The sequence below is a fragment of the Onychostruthus taczanowskii genome, unplaced genomic scaffold (genome assembly GCF_017590055.1).
Source record: "Onychostruthus taczanowskii isolate IOZ18803 unplaced genomic scaffold, ASM1759005v1 scaffold53, whole genome shotgun sequence".
NCBI lineage: Eukaryota > Metazoa > Chordata > Aves > Passeriformes > Passeridae > Onychostruthus > Onychostruthus taczanowskii.
The window spans coordinates 1,688,323-1,708,402 of NW_024502902.1; the positions used below are offsets into that span (position 1 = coordinate 1,688,323).

Sequence of the window (20,080 nt, forward strand, 5' to 3'; positions counted from 1 at the left end):
AACCAAAGGAGGGGCTGGATGCCACCACGCTGCTGGAAAGTTATGACCTTGTTGCCATACTGAAACCTGGTGGGACAAATTGTGTGACTATCAATGGCTATGAGCTGTTCAGAAGAGACAGAAAGGAGGGAGAGGTAGAGGGGTTGCCCTCTCTATCAAGAGGTGCATTGAAGAGCTGTCTCTGAAGAACAGCCACGAGCAGGTTGAAAGACTGTGGGTAAAAATCAGACACTGAGGCAACAAAAGGAACCTTGCAGCCAGGCTCTGCTACAGCTGCCTGACCAAGGGGAGCCCACTGACAAAGCCTTCTTGCCCCAGTTACAGGAGGCATCGTGCTCACACCCTTCAGTCCTGCTGGGGGACTTCAGCCACCTTGACATCTACTGGAAAGTACCAAGGTAAACTGCAGGCAATCCAGGAGACTCCTGCAATGCATGGAAGATAACTTCTCAAGCCAGGTGGACTTCTGTAAAGCTTTTGACACAGTCCCCCACAACTACTCCCTCCAAAGTGAAGTGATGGGTCCATGGGTGGACTGTTTGGTGGATTAGGAATTGTTATGATGGTTGCCTGCAGAGGGTAGTGGTCAACAGCTGAGAGTCTCAGTGGGCATCAGTGACCAATGGTGTCCCTCAGGGGTCTGTACTGGGACATATGTTTTTTAATGTCTTCATTACTGACACAGACAAAAGGATCAGGTGCACCCTCAGCAAGCTTGCAGATAACACCAAGCTGATTGGTGCTCTTCACTCACCTGAAGGATGGGATGCCACCATAGAGATCTGAACAGACTCAAAAGTGGGCACAAGGGAATCTCATGAGGCTTAACAAGACCCAGTGCAAGGTGCTGCACCTGGGTTGGGGCAAACCTGGTATCAACACAAGCTACAAGCTGGGGGATGAAGGGATCAATAGCAGTCCTGCCATCCACCTTGGGGATACAGGTGGATGGAGGCTGGACATGACCCAGCAATGTGCACTCACAGCACAGAAAGCCAATCAAGCATCAAGAGATGAGTGAAAGCACCAAAAGCAGCATGGCCAGCAAAGTGAGGGAGGGGATTCTCCACCTCAGCTCCAGTGAGACCCCCACCTGCAGTGCTGAATCCAGCTCTGGGGTCCTGCACAAAAAAGGACACAGACCTGTTGGAGCAAGTCCAGAGGAGGCCACCAAAATGACTAAAAGGATGGAGCACCTCTCCTATGAGGAAATGCTGATAGAATTGGGATTGTTCACTCTGGAAAAGAGAAGGCTTCAAGGTAACCTAATTGCAGTCCCCTGATACCTGAAGGGAACATACAGGCAAGGTCAGACAAGACCATTTACAAGAGCATGTAGTAAGAGCACAAGGAGGAAAGGGCTCAAACTGAGTAACAGTAGTTTCAGATTATGCATTAGGAAAAAATTCTTTACTGTGAGGGTGGTGAGGCACTGGAACAGGTTGCCCAGGAAGGTTGTGGATTCTTCATCCCTGGTTCAAGGCCAGGCTGGATGGGGCTCTGGGCAACCTGGTCTAGTGGAAGGTGTCCTTGCCCATAGCAGGGGTATTGAAACTAGATGAGGATCTTGAGATCTTTAGGTCCTCTTCCAACCCAAACCATTCTATGATTCTATGGAAAAAGATCTCACTTCTTCAGCAGGCATCATCATCTCTTTTGTTTCTTCATCTCTTTCCACTCTTCCTATCCTGATTTTCTTGGAGTTCACAGCACTTAGATCAGAGAGCACAGCACCAAAGTCCTACAGGGGCAGCTCCTTTCCTGATATGTCCTGCACTCATCACATTGGACAGCAGCTTGTCACTTCCAGCCAAAGCTAAGAACCCTCTTGTGCTCTGGCAGCCTCTTTCCCTATTTCAAGCTCCTGATCCAAAAGGTGCCTTTAAAATCAGGCATGCACAACTACAGCAGCCACCCTGGTCATGCTCCGCAGCACACCTGCAGTCTTTCTGCTGTTTCCTAGGGCTTAATATTACAAGTCTGGGGGAAATTTTCTTGCATACCAGGAAAGCAGAGTTGCAATGCCACAGGGTGGTCTGCTTTAAAAAAGGAAGGCCCTTTTGGTCCTCTGTTTCCCTTTGCCAGGACCTTCCCTAAAGAGCCACAAGGTGAAGCTGCTGTGGGCAGCTGCGGAATGCTCCAGATCAGTCTGTGTCCTCCTGCTTTATGCTGCTGATGGGAACAGGAAGCTCTGTCTCTCCAAATTCTGCATCTGAAGGGTCAATGGTTTCTTCTTTCACCTGCACAGCAATGACTAGAAAGAGAGAGGGAAAAATAAGTAAATAAAATCAATCCACGTTGACTAGCATTACCTGCAGCACCTCCAAACCAGCTCTGTCTATGCAGGTACTCAAAATTCCCCAGGCCCTGGGGCCAGCCCACTTCCTGAGGATACCCTCACCACAGGCAGCCCTGTCATGTCAATGCAAATCTATCCACAGTCACAGAAGAAATCTGGATGGGACTAAACCCTAGCAGCATTCAGCTGCTGGCTCCCAAGAACAACTCCGAAGGGATGACATCCAAAGCTGATGTCATCCCTTTTCAATCTGCCTGAGTTCACACAGGGGATCTTAAACGAACAGGAGGGACCTTCATGACTCTCCAATCCCCATGTGCACAAGGCACCTCACCCACCCTCCTTCCCCCCTACCCACTAGGGTTGACAGGTGACCCAGTGCTCTTCTGGTCACCACAGCATGAGAGGCTGTATTCACATGCTGCAACAGCCCTTATGGGGATTGGGATGTGCCACCCCTGGGGATATGGGGATATGTCAGCCACCCCTGACATATCCACTTCATCTTTCCTCCCTGACCTCACACAACCAGGCCCTCAGCAGGCATTAGCAGCATTGAGATTTTGAGCAGTACTGGTCCCACCAAACTTTCTCAGGAGGCAAACCTTTCCAGGGAAAGCAAGCAAATGCTTTCTTCTACTCTCTGGAGTGTCTCTGGAGGAGTACGGAAGGACATTTCACATGTGGCTGCCTTTTCTTGCCTAGGAACGCCCATGACTTATTGGCCAAGAGGGTGTATGGGGAGAGGTGGATGTGGCTGCAGGGTAGAATAAGTAATTCCCTTACTCTCATCAGGTGCTGGCTCTGGCAAAGCCTGGCTGGCAGCTTTTGCTTCTCGTTTTGAATTTGTGGCAGAAGGCTTCTTGACAGTCTGCTTGACACTGCGGGCTTTGGCAGGTAACTTTTTTCCTTAACAAAGAGATAACAGAATATGAGCAAAAGTGTATTTCTTTTCCCCTGGAAAATCAGCAACCCTGCTCCTCTGAGAAACCACAGGCCAGGGACCAGCACAACTGAACAGAAAGCTACATGGTCATTAGCTGCCAACTGGTTATGCAACAGAAAAGGCCTACTGGAGAAAAATTCTATAGTCATCATCTCAAAATATGCTCCTTCATCTTCTCCTTCATTAAAGGCAAGGCACTTCAGCATGTGTTTAACTTCCAAGGAGCAGGTCCTCTTGGAATCAGTGTGGAGTCAGCTTTGCTTACCTGTCTGAGTCTAGTCCTAGGCAATGAGCATATTTGCTGCAAGGTGCAGACATTGTAACGATAATGTTCTGATTTTTAGCTGACCTTTTCATTTAGGTTGAAAATATTTACATTCTTTCCCCTCCACCCCCCAAGAAGGAATTTCTTGTCTGTCTACGTTATTTGCCACAGCTACTGCAACAATGACAAACAATAACAAGATGAAACAATAAAAGTATTTCTACTGGCGTCTTCAGCCATCTTAAGGCTTTCTTTCCCTCAGCACAAAGCAGGATTGCTCTCCAGCTACCCTCCAGCTGCAGCAAACATCTCCCTCCAACCATGGACACAGCAGTGAAAGCAGCACAACCTCACACCTGGAAGCAAGTGCCATATATACCTCAGCCAACAGAAAACAGACTGCAAAACAGATCCTTCCCGCACACAGCTCTCTGCTCTTTAGGAAACAGGGCAGGTAAGAAGGGTGAAGCTGTGTTGGTAAACCCACAGCTGACTGAGGGCACCCACAGCAAGACAAGGCCTCTCTCTCCTGCTCTGATGGGACATGGATGTGCTCCTCTAACTGGGCCCAGCCTGCGAGCGAGCGGGAGGGCACTAATCAAACATCACTCACTCTTCTTTCCATAGGGTTTCTTCCTCTTCTTGGGCACCTCCTTGGCCTTCGCTGGAGTTGTGGGCTCTGTCATGGAGACGAGAGGGAAACGAAAGCCAAGTCCCATAACCAGTAGGTAACTGGGATGAAGTGACATAAGCGAGAAACAGATATACCCGTCCCCCCAAGCCAAAGCCCTCTTCCCAAGACAACCAGCTGAGGGGAAAGCAAGGCTCTGGTGCAGTTGCTGTCTGTGCTTCCAGGTGAGGGCCCAGAGCGGCAGGCTGGGGCAGCACAGGGGAGAGAGGCCCAGTACAGACTTGGTAGGGGCAGTAAAGAAACAAGATTTGTAGTTTGAAACAAGAAGGAAAACATCTGCAAAGGCGAGGCAGTGGCCTCCCTGTGACAAGGGAAGGAACGAACTCTTGAGAGGATACTCTTACCTTTTACAGACAAAGAGTTGATGAGAAAAGGGAGCATGGTGCGAGCTCCTGCTGCTATCTGGCTAAGGTTATAGCTATGATTAATAAAAGGGAGCTGTGCAGGGATAGGACCACCTGGAACTCTAGCCAGCTTCCTCAGGAGCAATTAATTCTCTGCTGGTGTGGGTGAACAGAGCCAATCTCAAAACTCAGGCTGTTTTCTCCCCATCAAGGCTCCTCCCTCTGCCAGCTGCTAGAATGTGGCAACAGAGGAAGATTTATGGTAGCCAGTGCAACTCAAGGAGGCCATTTGCTTCTCCCTACAAGGCCCAAAAATCAAAGGAGCCACTCAAAGAGCAGGAGGAAGGAAATCTTTATCTCTAACATTAGAAACTACAGTAAAATCTTCACTCACCTGGAACCACTGGAGGTTGAAGCTGGTAGCCTGTCAGTTCACACCATCCCACAGGATAAATGTCTGGAGACTCGCAGTCCACCCACTGGTCATACTCGTTGTCCCAGCCATCAAAATGGATGCTAATGAGACGCTGGACTACACGCTTCACCGTGGCCACACAGATGAGCCGGGGTTCCATCAGGTCCACTGCCTCCACCTTCATGCCTGCCTTGAAGCCATGGTTGGGACAGTCCTGGGTGCATAAAAATTAAAAAATTAAAAAATTAAAAAAGAAAAGCCAAGGCCATTGCACTCAGCCCAAACCCATATCTGGCCAACACCACTCTCACACAGGCTGGCCTCTAGCCTAAAGCAAGCAGACAACAAGCCCGTAGATCCAAAACCAGATCTAAGGCCAGCTGTGTCCTCAGTAAATTTCAGCCCAGCCTTTAGAAGCAAGATCCTGATGTGGGGGGAGCAGCAGTTCAGCAACACAATCAAACAATCACCTGACATACCCCGGGAAATCAGAAAGACCAACATAGGCCCAGGTGCTGCAGTTTTGTTGATGTAAAGCAGCTCTCACCCTCCACCCAACATGCCAGCCACACATCCACAGACAATGAGCAATGCAGAGCCCACCAGGAGCCTGCAGCTCACAGAAACACTAGAGAATCACAGGTGACACTCACAGGGACCCACAAAAGGCAGGACACTGATGTCCCAACTAGGAGAGTACATACTCCTGGGCCTCTGAGCTCTACTTAAAGTGCTGCCAGCAAACTGCAGCCCGCTAGACACTGCATATATTGCGTGTACTGCGTATTGTCTGTCCTGACTTCAGGAAGACTTTTGACACTGTCTGCCATAAGAACCTCATAGAGAAGATGACTGAACTATACAGGCTGGGTGCAGATGCAGCAAGCTAGACTGAAAACTGGCTGAGTGATTGGGCCAAGAGGATGGTTATTAGTGGCATGAAGTCTAGTTGGAGGCTAGTAAATAGCAATGTACCCCAGGGCTCAATACTGGATCCATTCCTTTTGAACATCTTTATTAATTATCCAGATGACATGTCAGAGTATCATGTCAAACCAAGCAAGCTTGCCTGTAGTAGAAAACTAGGAGGAGAGACAATATACAAGATGGTTGTGCTGCCCTCCAGAGGCACCTTGACAAGCTGGAATCCCGTATCTGCGAAGGAAGAACCCCAGGCACAAGCTAGGGGCAGAGTAACTGGAAAGCAGTGTGGCAGAAAAGGGACTGGAAATCCCAGTGGACATGAAGCTGAACATGGGCCAAGGATGTGCCCTTGGGATAAAGAAGGCTAATGGTAAGCTGTTCTCAGCAGATCAGTGGAAACGATCCTTCCCCTCTGCTTGGCACTGACAAGGCCACAATTGAATTGTTCCCTGGTAAAAGGGAGACAGTGGAGAGAATGCAGCAAAGGGCGAGGAAAATGATGAGGGAACTGGAGCATCTTTTGTATGAGGAAGGGCTGATGGAGTTAGGACTGTTCATCCTGGAGGAGAAAAGGCTCAGGGGTATCTTATTTTTGTCTATAAATGCCTAAAACAAGGGTGCAAAGATGGAGCCAGATTCCTCTCAGTGGCTCCCAGTGCCTGGATCAGAGTGAACAGGCACCAACTGAAACACAGGAGTTTCCCTGTGAACATCAGGATACAAGCTCTCCCATGAGAGCCAACGGGCACCACAGGTGCCTACATGGCTGCTGAGTCTCCATCCATCTGGACATGGTCCCGAGCAATGGGCTACAGGTGACCCTGCTGTAGCAGGGGTGCTGGACAAGAAGTCACTTCCATCTCTGTGATCTTGTGACAGCCAGAGCTATTGCACTCCTCCTTGCTTACTCCAAGCATTCCTACACATCGTTTCTTCCTGGCAGCACTCACTGTGTTGAAGAGTCGTGATGGAGCAGGTCTTGATTTGGTCTCCTCCAGGTAACGTTCCCAGCTGAATGTCTTTGCTTCATGCCCTGCAGAACAAAGTAAGAGGTAAAAAGGCAGTCACTGGGTAGACCAGCTGGGACAAAATGCAGAGTAGGCAGGAAGGAGGCATAGCAACTGGTTGCAGAGCAGGTCAATGAACCTGCATGTACAGACTGATCTTGGACATGAACCTAGTGCATGGATTCCATGGGAGCCCAGCACCCCTCTCTGCAGGCAAATACAGAAAAAAGCAAGTTGTATCTCTGAACATCTGTGTCAGCCATAGACCCAGACCACAGAGAAAGAGGAGGACCAGCAGCAAGTAGGAAGTAGTATGTTCAAAACACACCACTTAGACCAATCTTTCTTTCTCCCAGCAGCAGGAACATCAAATAAAGATGGAACAGCACTGCACAGAAATTCAGAGCAGGCCTTTTTGGGTATGGCTAGATGAGGCAGCAAAAACACTCCTAGGGCGATTGTCTCTTAGGAATTTGAAGAAATACTCCTGTCAGATCTATTCATAGAGAAAAGAATAGAGATGACTGTGGACACTTAAGTACTGATTCCTGCAGCAATGGTTCTACTTATCCCTTCCCACCCTCCTTCTCCTTTAAGAGCTTTTATTCTGTTCAGTTTGGGGATCATACACCTTTGCCACTGATCTGCCAGGAGCTAACCAAGACTTGGTATACGGGCAAAGTTTAAATAGCCTGGCTCTCTGAACTAGCCATCTCCATGAAAAACAAACGGATTGGGACCTTGTTTTGATTTATCTGAACCTGACCCCTCTCAGAAACACACCCCCCATCAAATTCTGCATGCAGGTTTGTACCACAGGGCGGAGTCCAAATCTCACCTTTTGGAGGGGTCAGTTCAATGTTGTTCCTCTTACAGAAGTTGGCAGGGAAGATGGCATGTGAGGAGGCGTGATAGCAGAACCAGTCAGAGCCATCATCAGACGTTGCTCCATCAATGCTGATCATGAGATACCCATCCAAGAGAACCTAAGATGGGAGTAAAGGCATAAGTGTAGAGCTCTACTTGCTCTAAAACCCCTCCTCCTCACAAAAGATTCTCTCAACAGTCCCCACATATCAATCACAATTGCCACTAGATAGTAAAATCCAATGTTATATGTCCCAAGCTTCTCCTAATGTTAGTCAACACAAACTAATCCCCAAAGCAGCAAGTTCTGCAGGACTGGGACCAACACCAAGAGCCTTTGAAAGGACTATGTGAAAAGCCTTAAATGATCAGGTGTTCCAGTTCAAATTTATTTTATTGATTCCTTGTTAAGTGGTTCATTCTGTTGTACCCCCATGTTCCCCCCGAGTTAGTCTACCCCTGGGTTTTACCCTCCCTCAAAGCTGTCCCTCATGCCATTCCCTGCCCCTTATTCCAACTCTTTCCCTGCCTGTCAAGGCAACCCAGCCCCTTTTGCTCCTGAACCTTCTCTGTCACTTTAATCTCAGGCCAATCCCTGACTGCAACTTCCTTTTGGAATTCCCCTCCTCCTCGAAGCCCCATTGGCCCATGTGACCCACCCTCTCCAACCTCCTACCCCAATTGGCCCCAGACACTTGATGTAAACCCTTTACTCCTCCCCTGAGGATTCTCTATTGATTAGATGTTTGTATCCATCCCCTGATTTCTATCTGTACAAAATCCCTTGTGCAGGAGTGCGCAGGGCTCTTTGTTTCTGATCCCTCTTCTTGCAATAAACCCTTCCTTGTGGAGCCTCAAGACAGAGAGCCACCTCCTTTCTCGTCAGCCTGGTCCCTGTCGTGGCTTGTGTCTGGCACTGTAGTGCAAGTGGCCTTTAGGTTCTGCCCCTGGTAAATCCCCATACCAGGGCAGTTCCCCACTGCTGGCATGGTGCTGGAGTTCTAAGAGCTAGCCTGGGCTCCAGTAATATGGCACTCAGGAGCTCTGTTCTCCCCCAGAAACACTTCATTAGCAGCCCAAAAGCCCTCCCCAGCAGCCAGATCATGAATTTGTTACTGGGTAGAAGGGAAGGAGCACCATCCTTGGATTTGCTACTTCATACAGCAACAAGACTTGTCCCATTCTGTCACTCACTGGTAATTAGTGCCTACCAAAGGTGAAAGGCATGCCTGTCCCAAACTCTTCCATTTCCAAATTGTGGCTGAAGGGGACATTTTACAGACACAAACTGCTCTCGTAGCATGCCACCGCCAAACTCCAGGTGTCAAAGTCCTCAGCTTGGGTTCTGTGAGGGCAAAGAGCTTCTTAAGGAAGCAGGAAAAGCCCAGATGAATGTTATACTTTCAACATTCAAACCTTTGCTGAGGAAACTGGGGCAAGGAATTTACTTCTCAACACTAGCACAAGAGTAGAGCTTACTACCACCTCATCAAGAGAGATGTCCATCCTCATGCCATTCCCAACATGAAGTCACCCTCACCACTCTTCCCTTCTTTCCACAGGGGCCTCTCTATGCACTCTCAGAACTGGAGAACAAATCTTCCCTACTGAATGCCCAAGAGTAGAAAGTGTGGTTGCCAGTCACACACACTGGGCACTAGCTTGCAGACCAAACATGCTGATCTTCATGCTGTCTGTTTAAGTACACATGGATAACAGCTTGTCAGACCTCTGAGATAACCCCCCAGTTCCCTCCACACATCACCTGCCCGCCTCTCCTGACAGCCCTCTCTGCTCTCCCATGCAAAGTCCTACCTGGTCTTATTAATTTGAAAAGACCTGAGGAGAAGCTGCATTATCCCAAGCAAACATAGCAGACTCCTTAGGCTCACTGAACTTACCTTGCAAACAGTGGCCACGCAGATGTTGCCCAGATTCAGGGGGTCAATGGCTTCCAGTTTCATGCCTCGCTCAAACCATCCACCTTCAGAATAGACAGCTCGTACCTAAGGGAGACTCTGGTATACCATGTGCTGCCAGGGCTATGGGACAGTCCCATCCTGACACCAAGCACAGCAAGTGCACATAGGATTAGAACTTCTTCACTTGGCTCAGCTTGGGAGGGGAAAGCAAAAATATTACAGGAAATACAAAGAGGCAGCCAAACCAACACTATGTTTGTGTCAGCAACCTCTTGCCATGGCTCTGGTCAGTCAGAGAGCCAAGTCCAACTGCTGCTCCACAACAAAGCAAGCTTCCTTCTCATCTCAGTCCTTACCAGCATGACACAGCTCCTTGTTGGAACTGGCCTCTTCGATGCAATCCTCTTCCCTCTCCAACTCAAAGCTTCCTTGCTTGCCCTTTGATTGAATGCCTCAATCTGTCACTGTCCTTTGATTCTTTCAGCTTTCTAGTCTGACCTGCTCCTTCTTTACAACAGCCTTGACACCCCAAAGACCTTAGTGCCCTTAGGTATAAGAAAGACCACCCTCAACAACCCACACAGCAGCATGTGTGCCCAGGCAAGGAAGTGCTATCACTGCTTCCTTCTTTGTGACCCCCACAGAAAGACAGACTTGTCCTACCTTCTTAAACAGATAGGGCACAGCATCACAGTAAATCTTCCTGAAGGTAGGATGGTTTGCCATGTCATTACGTTTTTCTTCTGTGAGGAATGGAAGAAACACAGAGAGGTAAAAAACCTGCAGCAACTGCAGTAAGAAAACAGACTGGTTATTAATTTTCCTGTGAGAGCTTAGCTATTATAAACCCCCTCAATATGAGACCATTTATTAAAAAGAACAGGTCAGTCCCTCTACACTTCTTATAAAATGGGCTGTGATGAAGGACTTGCTCAAAAGCAGATGGCTCAGCTTCCTGAGAACTACTGATAACACATGCAGCTATAATCACCAGGAAGAGGCAGCAAGGAATAGAGACACAAGCAAAAGGATCAGCAGAGCTCAAGTCTTGCTTTTTTCTTTGTCTTTTTTCTTTGTCTTTTACTTTGCCAGAGTAAGCCGCTTGGTAAAGTCCAAAAACACACAACCTGATGGCATCCAGTGTTACAGAAGTCAGCATGAATTTCCTCAAAAAAGACTACAAACATCTGTCATGTTGCAAACTCTGCATTCTCACACTAAGGGGACAGACTGCCTGCTTCAGGTGAGAAACCCTACAGTCCCCCGTTGTGACCTGTGATTACAGGGCTTTTATCTATCCAGATAAAAAAACCAGCAGACACAAAACTCAGCAGACTTCACCTCTTAGGTCTTGAGGCAACTGCCTCACTCCCAGCATGTCAAGACTGGTGGCAACAGCAGAGTGCAGGCAGCTCCCAGCAAATCAGAAGATGGCTGCAGTGGTTGATGGCTGATCCTTACCTGTCTTTTTTATGTCATGGCCGACTCTCCGTGACCAGCCCACAGGATGGATGAGGGGACTCCACATGTGGCACCAGAAGTCATCATCACTGTCACCGTCCTCATAGAGGAGTCTCAGTCTGCCCCCAATCACTGTGTCCACCACTGCCATCCGTGTCTGGGACACATGGTTCTTATCCACCACCTCGACCCGCATGCCCTGCCGGAACGGGTACTTCATGCTCTCTGCCATCTGGCAACAACCAGCAGAGGAGGTGAGATCAACCAGAGCTCTCCAAACACTTCAGAGAACAGCCTTCCCCAAGACATGCACCCTGGCACTGCCCAAAGCTGACTAGGAAGGGATGCACAGGAGTGGGTTCTTTGGGGGCACAGGTAGCTCCAGCCCCAGACATGACAGTGTGGTTGGGCACACACACCCTGGGTCTCCCTTTTGTCATGTGGCCTCATGAGAGCTGCCCCGCTCCAGCCCAGCAGCAACACCCAGCAACCACCTTGTGTGAATGCTCCCAGGGAGAAGTTCTGTTCACAAGGAACTGAGCAAGGAACTGTGTGTGCTTTTATCAGTCATGAAAGAGATCACAAGGGTTTTGAGGCTGCAATTAGTTAGAGGTGTAGCTTCCCAAAGTGCAACAGGATTTTCAGCTGACTTCAAAAGAGGTCAGGTTCTTTTTTTCACCTTTTTATTCTGATCAGAGGTTGAACTACATGATGATCTATCTCCCAACTCCACATCCAAAGCCAGTTGCTCTGCAGACTGACCCAAAGGAACAGTGGAGTCACTGGTTGCTTTCTGACTTTTTTTGAGACCTTCAGTTTGCTCATGCAGCCTTGTCCTACTCATCCACAAATGTCCAATGGTGTTTATAGAACCCCTGACATTTTGGAACTGTGATCCCAAGATGCCATGCAGCAACTAGGAAACACAAAATAGATACCCAAACCAGACTACACCTGAATCCAGAAAACTTTTAAGGTAAGGTCTTCCCCTTACACTTGCTGTTTATTAGGTGGGAGTGGAGATGCTAAGGGAGAAAGACAAAAACAATGTCTGTTTCCCTCCACCACTTCCCTTTCAGCTACAAGCTGGGGCCCAGGAACAAGCAGTTACAAACACCCTCTTCACTTTCTGAGAAGTAACATGGGAAGCACTAACTACACCCAGATCTCTAGCTCAGTGTCACCACTTACCTTGCACACCAAAAAAAACCTATCACCTGCCTTCCTACCTGCTGCCTCTGTGACTGTCTTCCTTATCTGCCATTTCCAAAGCTCCTAGCCACAGGAAACCCCCTTCCCTCCAACAAGGTCTTATTTCAGTGCAGGCTACACAAAAACAATCATGAGAGCTATAGAGATGCCAAGGCCATGGCACTTAAAGGAAGCCTGTGCCCTTCTCACTCCCTGCAGGCTGCTTTTCTACCAACACTGAAGGGAAAGTTTTTTGACTCTCAGAGCTATTCCCTGACACTGAAACAGGGCAGGGAAAGGCCAGGTTGGAACTGCACCGGCCTCTTCTTTCAGCAAAATGCCAAACCTCATCCCCAGTATTTCCCAGCAGACCATGTGACAACATCTCTTAAAGCCTGCCTATGACCCAAAGCAGAAACTGTTGTGCTGAGAGCATGGAGGCTGTGCCATCCATTACCCACAGCATCATGACAGGTATCTTAGGAGCAGGTGGAAGCACTCACTGCCCCTGCCCTGCCCAGGTTTCAAGGCACACAAAAGTTGCACAGATCAGAACCAGAAGAGACATGCTGAGAATGTCTTGACTTCAGCTTCATTTCCCCCATGCAAAATGACAGCCTCCCATGGTTACCTTTATGTGGAAATCCACTGGGATGGTCCTAGCTCCCACCAGTTTTTTCATGAGGTAACTTCTCCAGTCAGTGTACTTGGCATGGATAGCTGCATATGAGCAGGGAAAATGTTCATCTTTATGACCAAAATAATTACAGCACCACACCTTTCATCTCTCTCTGACAGCCCATTAGCACTAAAAGTCCTTCTTCACACTCATATTCTGTACTCTGTTTTGCCAGCTTGCCCCCACATCTGGCTGAAGGGATCACCATTACAGAATGAACTGGGCCAAGCAGACACTCAACTCCACTGACCTAGATGAGGAAGGGGTAATACAGCAAAACACAGAAGCCATTCCAAGCAAATCTCAGCTTGCCAGAATTCCACTAAATTGGCATTCCTCTCTGAACTGCTAGCTGTGCAGGGACTGGAGTCACTGCACTTAACAGAGATGATGCCCAGAATATAGGACCAAAAGGTTCCCCCCAAGTTCAAGTCCAGCTACCATGTGGATTAGAAGGAGGAAAAGCCACCTGCATTAGCCCCCACAGGTCTGATGTCAGCTCTGCATGCAGCATCCCCAGGTCAATAATATGGAGATGCAGAGGGAGCAATCCAAACAGTCTCCAGCTTCCCAAACTCAAACTGCTGCTTGTAACTCAAAGCACAAATTGAGCTGTGGTCTACATGCAGTAGGAACACCTGTCCCTCTGTGCTAGGCATAAACCAAAGCTTCTCCGTGCCCAGGTATATGCTGACCCCTCTTGCCCCACACTCACTTTGTGGTGGTACCAGGATTTTGCTGTTGATGGCACACCAGCCAATGGGGTGAATATCCACTGTGCCCAAATTGCACCAGAAGTCATGGCTAGCATCATTCTCAAAGCCCTCATATCGCAGAAGGGCCCTGTATCCTGCCAGGACAGAGCAGACAAACAAAGGCATTAGAGGCCAAGAATTTGGCACCACAGGCTTAGTACCCACAGCATGGCCTTCAGCACCCTGCATAGGTTACAGGAGCTTCTCCAGCAACTATTCCTTCAAATTGACCAGCAACCAGAAGAGGGACCACATGCTGGTTTCCTCTCACTCCTGCACCATCGTATTTCCTGCTCCAAAATCTCTCAGCAGTTGAAGAGCTCCAAAGGGCTGCTGTTTTGCTTGACCAGCTACCCTCAACTCTCTAAAGCTTCCCTAAGAGCTTAGCTGTGCCCAGCTATCAAAGATTACTGAGGAGACTTACCTACAATCTGGATGACAGATGCAATCCAGTACACACGACTGGGGAGCACAGCATCACTGTTCAGCACTTCCACTTTCATACCTTTCACCACATCATCCCACTGATCGAAGAGTGGCACCTGAAAGATTGAGGCAGCCATTGAGGCAGGGAGAGGGATATGGAAATCAGAGCAGGGTTTAGGCCCTTCTAGCTTTCAGAGACATGTCTTAGGCAGCTACACTTTCACCTTAGATGCAGGCTTGCATGCCTTACCCCTCCTAGAATTGCCAACATCTTGAAATACAGTTGAACTGTCCCAAACATCTCACTGTGATGTTCACTGAGGATCCCAAAAGGCAGAATACCATATAGCAATACTTAACTGTTTCACTGCCAGATGTCCTATTATTCCAAAGTAGCTGCTGCCATTCCTCTATGGCATAAAGATACCTAACAATGAGGTACCTAACAATGAGGATACCTGTCTGCCTGACCTATCCTCAAGAAAAAGGAAATGTTGTCAGTATTATCAGACCACAACTCAAAAGGAATATAACAAGTTTTATAAAAATTGGACATGTTGGAGGTGCAGCTACTGCCAGGCTCACATAAATTGAATTCCTCTCTGCACATCACCCTGGGCTGTATTCAGCCATACAAACTGCAAAATTAGCTTCCCACTGTCATCCCCAGTCAGAACGAATTCTGTTCCCAGTCAGCACTAAGCCATCACTAATGATGCCTGGAAAATAGACTAGATCTTCCCAGCAATGTTAGAGTCAATATAAAAGCAAATCTTTACTTGAAAACTTTCAGGTACACAATATGGCAAAAAACACATTTGGTATAGTAATTCTTCAATTTTTATAAGATTAGTCAATTAATATACTTATCATATACTGTCCAGTTAAAATGTTAGCTGGTTAGGTAATAATTTCTGGGGTTCTGACCCACTGGAAGCAGTCCAGAGGTTTTGTTTGCCCCACTTTTGTTAAGTCTCATTCAGATTCTGGTTGGAAGACAGAATGTCCTTGTAGTTGGTTCTATTCTTGGAATAAGACTGAATGTGTTTATATGGTTAGCTTATTGTTCCTACACGTAAGGAAGAAAACCAGGAAAAATACTAGAAGCTACAGCCATGCTTTAACAATCTACAAAACTACAAATATATGAAAAACATAAAAAGTTAAAAATCACAGGCATCACTAGCAGCAGTGTTTCTACAAAATCCCCATCTGCTTCCTTCCCCCAAAACTCCTGGACCCTTTGTGAGACTCCCATTCTCAGCTGCCAGAAAACCCAACTTCTTTCCTTGCATCACCTGGTCTCAATAACCCCCACTGGGGCCCTGCTCACCACCTGCCAGAGGAGCACAGGGGGGCCCATGCACATGACATGCCCTGTGTGCCCTGCCATGCACAGCAAAGTAGAACTCACGTGTTTGAAGCAACTGACAGGAGCTGCCTTGTAGCCGTGCTCCTGCAGGTACTTTCCCCAGTCAAAGCCCAGGACGAGTGCTGCAAGCAGACGTGAGAGCAGAAAATCAGATGAGATCGCAGAACAGGCACAGAAATCAGTTACCTCTGGACTACAGCCTGCAGCCTCCAGGCACTAGGATACAACACACAGGGATTATGCATTGCACTGCATCTTCTCTGGTGGGAAACTAGACCCTATGTGAGTGCATGGTCACTAACCCCCACAAGAGGCAAAATATATTATTAACCAATATTTTCTGTCACTTGCTTGTGGGGGAGCAATAAAAAGAAAGAAAGAAAGAGCAATAACAGGGGTCAAGTCCAGCCCAGGGCTAAAGCATTCCAGGGAGAGTGCATTCTTTCAGGGTTAAACCACTTCACATTTTGCCTCTCAGCAACAACAGGGTCATATCAGGAGCACTTGCTTTCCCAGAGGGTGCCGGGAACATCAGAGATACTAATTTGAGAGATCAATCCCACAGTCACTCCTGGTTGCAAGCTACAGCTCTGCTCAGGGACCTCTCCCTGCTGCTGCCATGCCCCAGCAGTCCCCTTTTCCCTAACACAGTAAGTTGCTTCTCCTTCAGCTGCAGTGACTGGTTATTGCTCAGAGTGATCAGTGAATGACTCGGGGCAAATATAACTCCCCATGAGCAGCGGGGCAGCAAACGGCTGGGGGAAGCAGGACACCTTCAAGTCACCTTTGCCAGCAGAAGTCAGCACCTCATGGAACTGGAACCACAGAGCTTACACCCCAGGTCAAGTCATACAAGGAGTAAGGATGAGGCTACAATAGTGGATGGGCAGGAAGAGGAAATAAGACATGCCCTGTGTTCTGCCAGCTTGTGTCAGAGCAATCCACACACATGGTACAAGGCAGTGTACCAGAGAGGAGGAGGAGGACTGCCGAGCTTACAGCCCTCAAGGTGTCCCCATTTCTGTGACTCCAGCAGCTGCACCTCCTCACACCTCACCTACACTCACCATCCTGACCTGTCAGTGTCCCATCTGCCAGCTGTCCCGTGCCCTGTGAATGGAGGAAGGCCCCGATCTTGGCTGACCAGGATGCCTTGTGCAGAACTTTAGCTTTCTTTGTTGGTGGTTTCCCCTACAAAAGAAGGAACATTAGAAACATTAATGACACAGGAGACTAAGCCACCCGCTGCAAGTCGGTATTCATCTCTTCCCTGGGACAATTTTCAGGCTACTACAGTATTTATTAACGCTCACAGGAACACGAAACAGCAGGCAAAATACCAGTGTGTCCTTTCTCAGCTGTTAGGGAGCACCACCTTTAAGCTGTCATGCCTTCTCTGGGGACTTCAGGAAGGAAGAACAAGCCACTGGGAATGTCAGTCTAATATTTAATTAGAGAGCAACCACCTACATACAGGTACATCCTGCTCCATCCCCAGGAAATCTCACAGAATTATAGACTCTTCCTGAAGAGCTGGAAGTCTACCTTCCTAAAGTTCAGGAGCATGACTTTACTCCTTAGCTCATCTGTATTCCTCAAGACTGCAAATTCCACCAATGCATGACCACTGCAACTGGAGCCGCTGCCTCCAGTCTTGACATCCCCAATTAGTTCACTTGCCTTGGTGACCATCAAATCTCCTGTTGTGTTCCCTCTGCTACAGCTGTCTATTCCCTGGCTTAAGAAATTATCCCCCATGCATTCCAGGAGTCTCCTGGTTTACCTACAGCTTGCCATGCTACTTTTTGCAGGTACAGGGGTGGTTGAAGTCCCCCAGCATGACAAGAGCCTGCGAGCACGATGGAGCCTGAGAGCCAGCTGGAAAGGTTTTAACGCACCTGCAGTCTGGCCAGGATGCTGGCCTTTTTGGAATTTGAGGAGTAGCTTCTGGAGCAGGAGACACTGCAGAAACGTTTGGTCTTGGAGAAGAAAGCCTCCCTGGTGCCCACAATCCCACACATTTCGCACACAGCTGCGAGAAGGAAGGCCAAAAACGTGAGGATTTAGCAGAGTCAATTCACTGCAGAATTGACAGAGCTGAGACCAGCTAACCGTCATTATACAGAGCAGATCCCCCACACAGCCCAGAAAAAGCAGTGTGAATCCAAAGCTGCTCCCAAAGCATCCCCAAGGTGCAGCCACACACCCTTCACTGCCCCTGAACATTTCAGGCAGCACAGGCAGTACCTGGCTCGGAGCCACTGTCCTCTGTGAGCCGGCCTGTGGATGGCTGGTGCATCAGAGAGGTCGGGAGCTCTCCAGCTTCCCGCTCTGCCACCTCATCATCGCTGGATTCCTCCAGGCAGGAGCTGCTGTCACTGCCCATGCTGCTGTTGTAGCACGTGAGGCTGTCGTAACCCCCAAAGATGTCCAGTTCATCATCCTCCTCATCGTCATCACCTTCCTCCTCCACCCGCTCCAAAGATGAAGTTTTGTGGCAGAAGGCAGACACCAGCTAGAAAAAGAGCTAGTTTGCTTTAAAACAGACATTTTGCACCCCACTGGCACAATAAACCTGCCTTTGCTGCTGGGGGAAGGAGTGGCCTCAGGGTGGGCAAGGAGTCCACATAAAACCCCAAAGGCAGGACTCTGAATGCCTTCCCCCAGACAGGTACCCTTTACTGGTATTCCACATGCTGCATTCCGTTTCCCAAGAGGAAAGTGCCACAGGGCTGTTGCTAGATAGAAAACAGCTTGAGGAACTTCGAAAAATACAGGGCAAAGCACTGCCTTGCTGATGGAGGACAGCTGAGACTGTGTCCATCCAGGCAGTGTTCCTCCCAACACAGTTCCACAGCACAGCAGCGCAGACACCGTCACAGCAAAGCCAGCACAGACTTCCAGAAGGGAGCACAGCCTGCACGTTCCTGCCACCACAGCTCACAGGACCAGCACAGCCCAGAAATTAGCAGGGCCAACTCAGTCCCGGAGACAGCTCATGTCCTCTGGAAACTGCACAGTCCACAGCTGACCTCGGTTCAGAAACTACACCAGCAGGATGGCAGAACGTCTGCTATAGGTTTTTGCCTAAACCCAGACGCCTCCACAGCTAAACATCTTCACTGGCTCTTTGTACTTGCTGTTACAGCAGGAGAGCTGCAAGGCAGAGACTGAAGAAAGAGCACAGAAAAAACAGTGTGTCTCAGACTAGAAGAATCTTGAGCCAGGCTCCAAATAAGCATAAAAGAAGCAGGGAAAATATGTTAGCAACTCATGAAGGAGCAGCAAGAACTCAGCTTCAGCACGGGAAGTGATGGAACAGAAAGGCAGATTCAAACAGCTACATGAGGCTGGAGGATACCATTGTTCCTCCAAGTGGGCACCAACAGAAGATCAGCAGCAAGCCCACCACCTTCCAGTGCTAAATTCCCTCTGATCCCTGGCTCCTAGCTATCATTACAGACACGTGCACAGGAAGACCAGACCTCACTCACTGCTGTCTCCCCGCATCCTCCCCGGCTCTCACACAAAACAGACCCAAGGTTCCCAGGTTACTCCCTGAACAGAGAGTTGCTCTCCTGAGGATCCAGGCCCTCAGACAGCATTCCTGACGTCTGAAAGGCCTGAACTCTTCTAAAAAAGAACGATTTGCATCGCCTTCTAGTCGCTGTGTGGGTGCATTTTACACCAGCTCGGAGGACGCGAGCACCATTGCATCGCTACTCTTCCACAACAGGTGAGTGAAACTTACGGACACCATACAAGTCCCCAGGGCTGCCAAGCAGGGGCAGCATCACCCGGAGCCTCCTCGGGAAGCTGAGGGGGACGCAGAGGCCCATCCCGCCGGGATCAGACGGCCCCACCGCCGCCCGCAGCCCGGGCCCCGGAGGCTCTCCTCTCCCGTCCTCTCCCGTCCCGTCCCGTCCCGCTCACCTCCGCCCGCTCCCGCTCCATCGCTGCCGGGACGCCGCCAGCCCGCCTCACGCGCGTGGAGAGCGTCCCCCGCGAGCTGTGCGTCTGATTGGCGAGAGCAGCGGAAAGCACAGCAAATCAGCGGGGAGTTTGTTCCCGCGGCTCTGCCCGCGGGGCACGACGGGAGCTGTAGTTCTTTGCCCGCAGCAATGGCGCCTCGCGGCGGTCCCGCCCAGGAACAGGCCGGGCCCCGCTGCCGTGTCTCCGGCTCCGTTTCTGCTTCTGGTTTGGGATTAGCCCGCTCGGTCCTAGAACGGCTTGGATTGGATGGCACCCTAAAGATCATCCATTTCGAACCCCCTGCGGAGGACAGGGTCGTTTTTCACTAAAACAGGTTGCCCAGAGCCCAGTCCAGCCTGGCCTTGAACACTCCTGGGATGGGACATCCACAGTTTCTCTGGGCGGCCTGTGCCAGTGCCTCGCCACCCTCACAGTAAAGAATTTCTTCCTGTGTCTGACCTCAATCTGCCCTCCTTCAGTCTAAAACCACTACCCCTTGTTCTGTCACTGCCTGCTCACATGAAAAGTCCATCTTCCTCCTTTT

The 20,080-nt window shown here is 49.3% G+C and overlaps 1 protein-coding gene across 3 annotated transcripts; it reads right to left on the minus strand.

Annotated features, from left to right (window-relative positions):
• Positions 1-1,292: 1,292 nt before the first annotated feature.
• On the minus strand, positions 1,293-19,823 carry L3MBTL2 (L3MBTL histone methyl-lysine binding protein 2). 3 transcript variants are annotated; one of them, XM_041416929.1, is made up of 17 exons: positions 19,498-19,823; positions 17,812-18,079; positions 17,463-17,596; positions 16,641-16,755; positions 15,607-15,686; positions 14,191-14,308; positions 13,727-13,861; positions 12,964-13,052; positions 11,142-11,373; positions 10,344-10,423; positions 9,660-9,764; positions 7,730-7,877; positions 6,835-6,917; positions 4,940-5,174; positions 4,124-4,189; positions 3,086-3,208; positions 1,293-2,254 (listed from the first exon to the last, which is right to left on the minus strand). In XM_041416929.1, the coding sequence occupies exons 1-17, from the start codon at positions 19,516-19,518 to the stop codon at positions 2,145-2,147; spliced, it is 2,142 nt and encodes a 713-aa protein (XP_041272863.1). In that variant the 5' UTR covers positions 19,519-19,823; the 3' UTR covers positions 1,293-2,144. The 3 variants fall into 3 exon arrangements, with proteins under 3 accessions (XP_041272863.1, XP_041272862.1, XP_041272864.1); XM_041416928.1 differs by having other exon boundaries at positions 16,632-16,755; XM_041416930.1 differs by lacking the exon at positions 4,124-4,189 and having other exon boundaries at positions 16,632-16,755.
• Between the last annotated feature and the right edge of the window lie 257 nt (positions 19,824-20,080).

Bases quoted from the DNA above. Each gene is read 5' to 3' on its own strand.
- L3MBTL2 (XM_041416928.1), bottom strand. From the start codon at position 19,518: ATGGAGCGGGAGCGGGCGGAG. The intron at 14,309-15,606 runs GTGAGTTCTACT...TCAATCTTTCAG, and splicing joins CTGTCAGTTGCTTCAAACAC to GTGCCACTCTTCGATCAGTG. The intron at 6,918-7,729 runs GTGAGATTTGGA...TTTGTTCTGCAG, and splicing joins TGAACTGACCCCTCCAAAAG to GGCATGAAGCAAAGACATTC.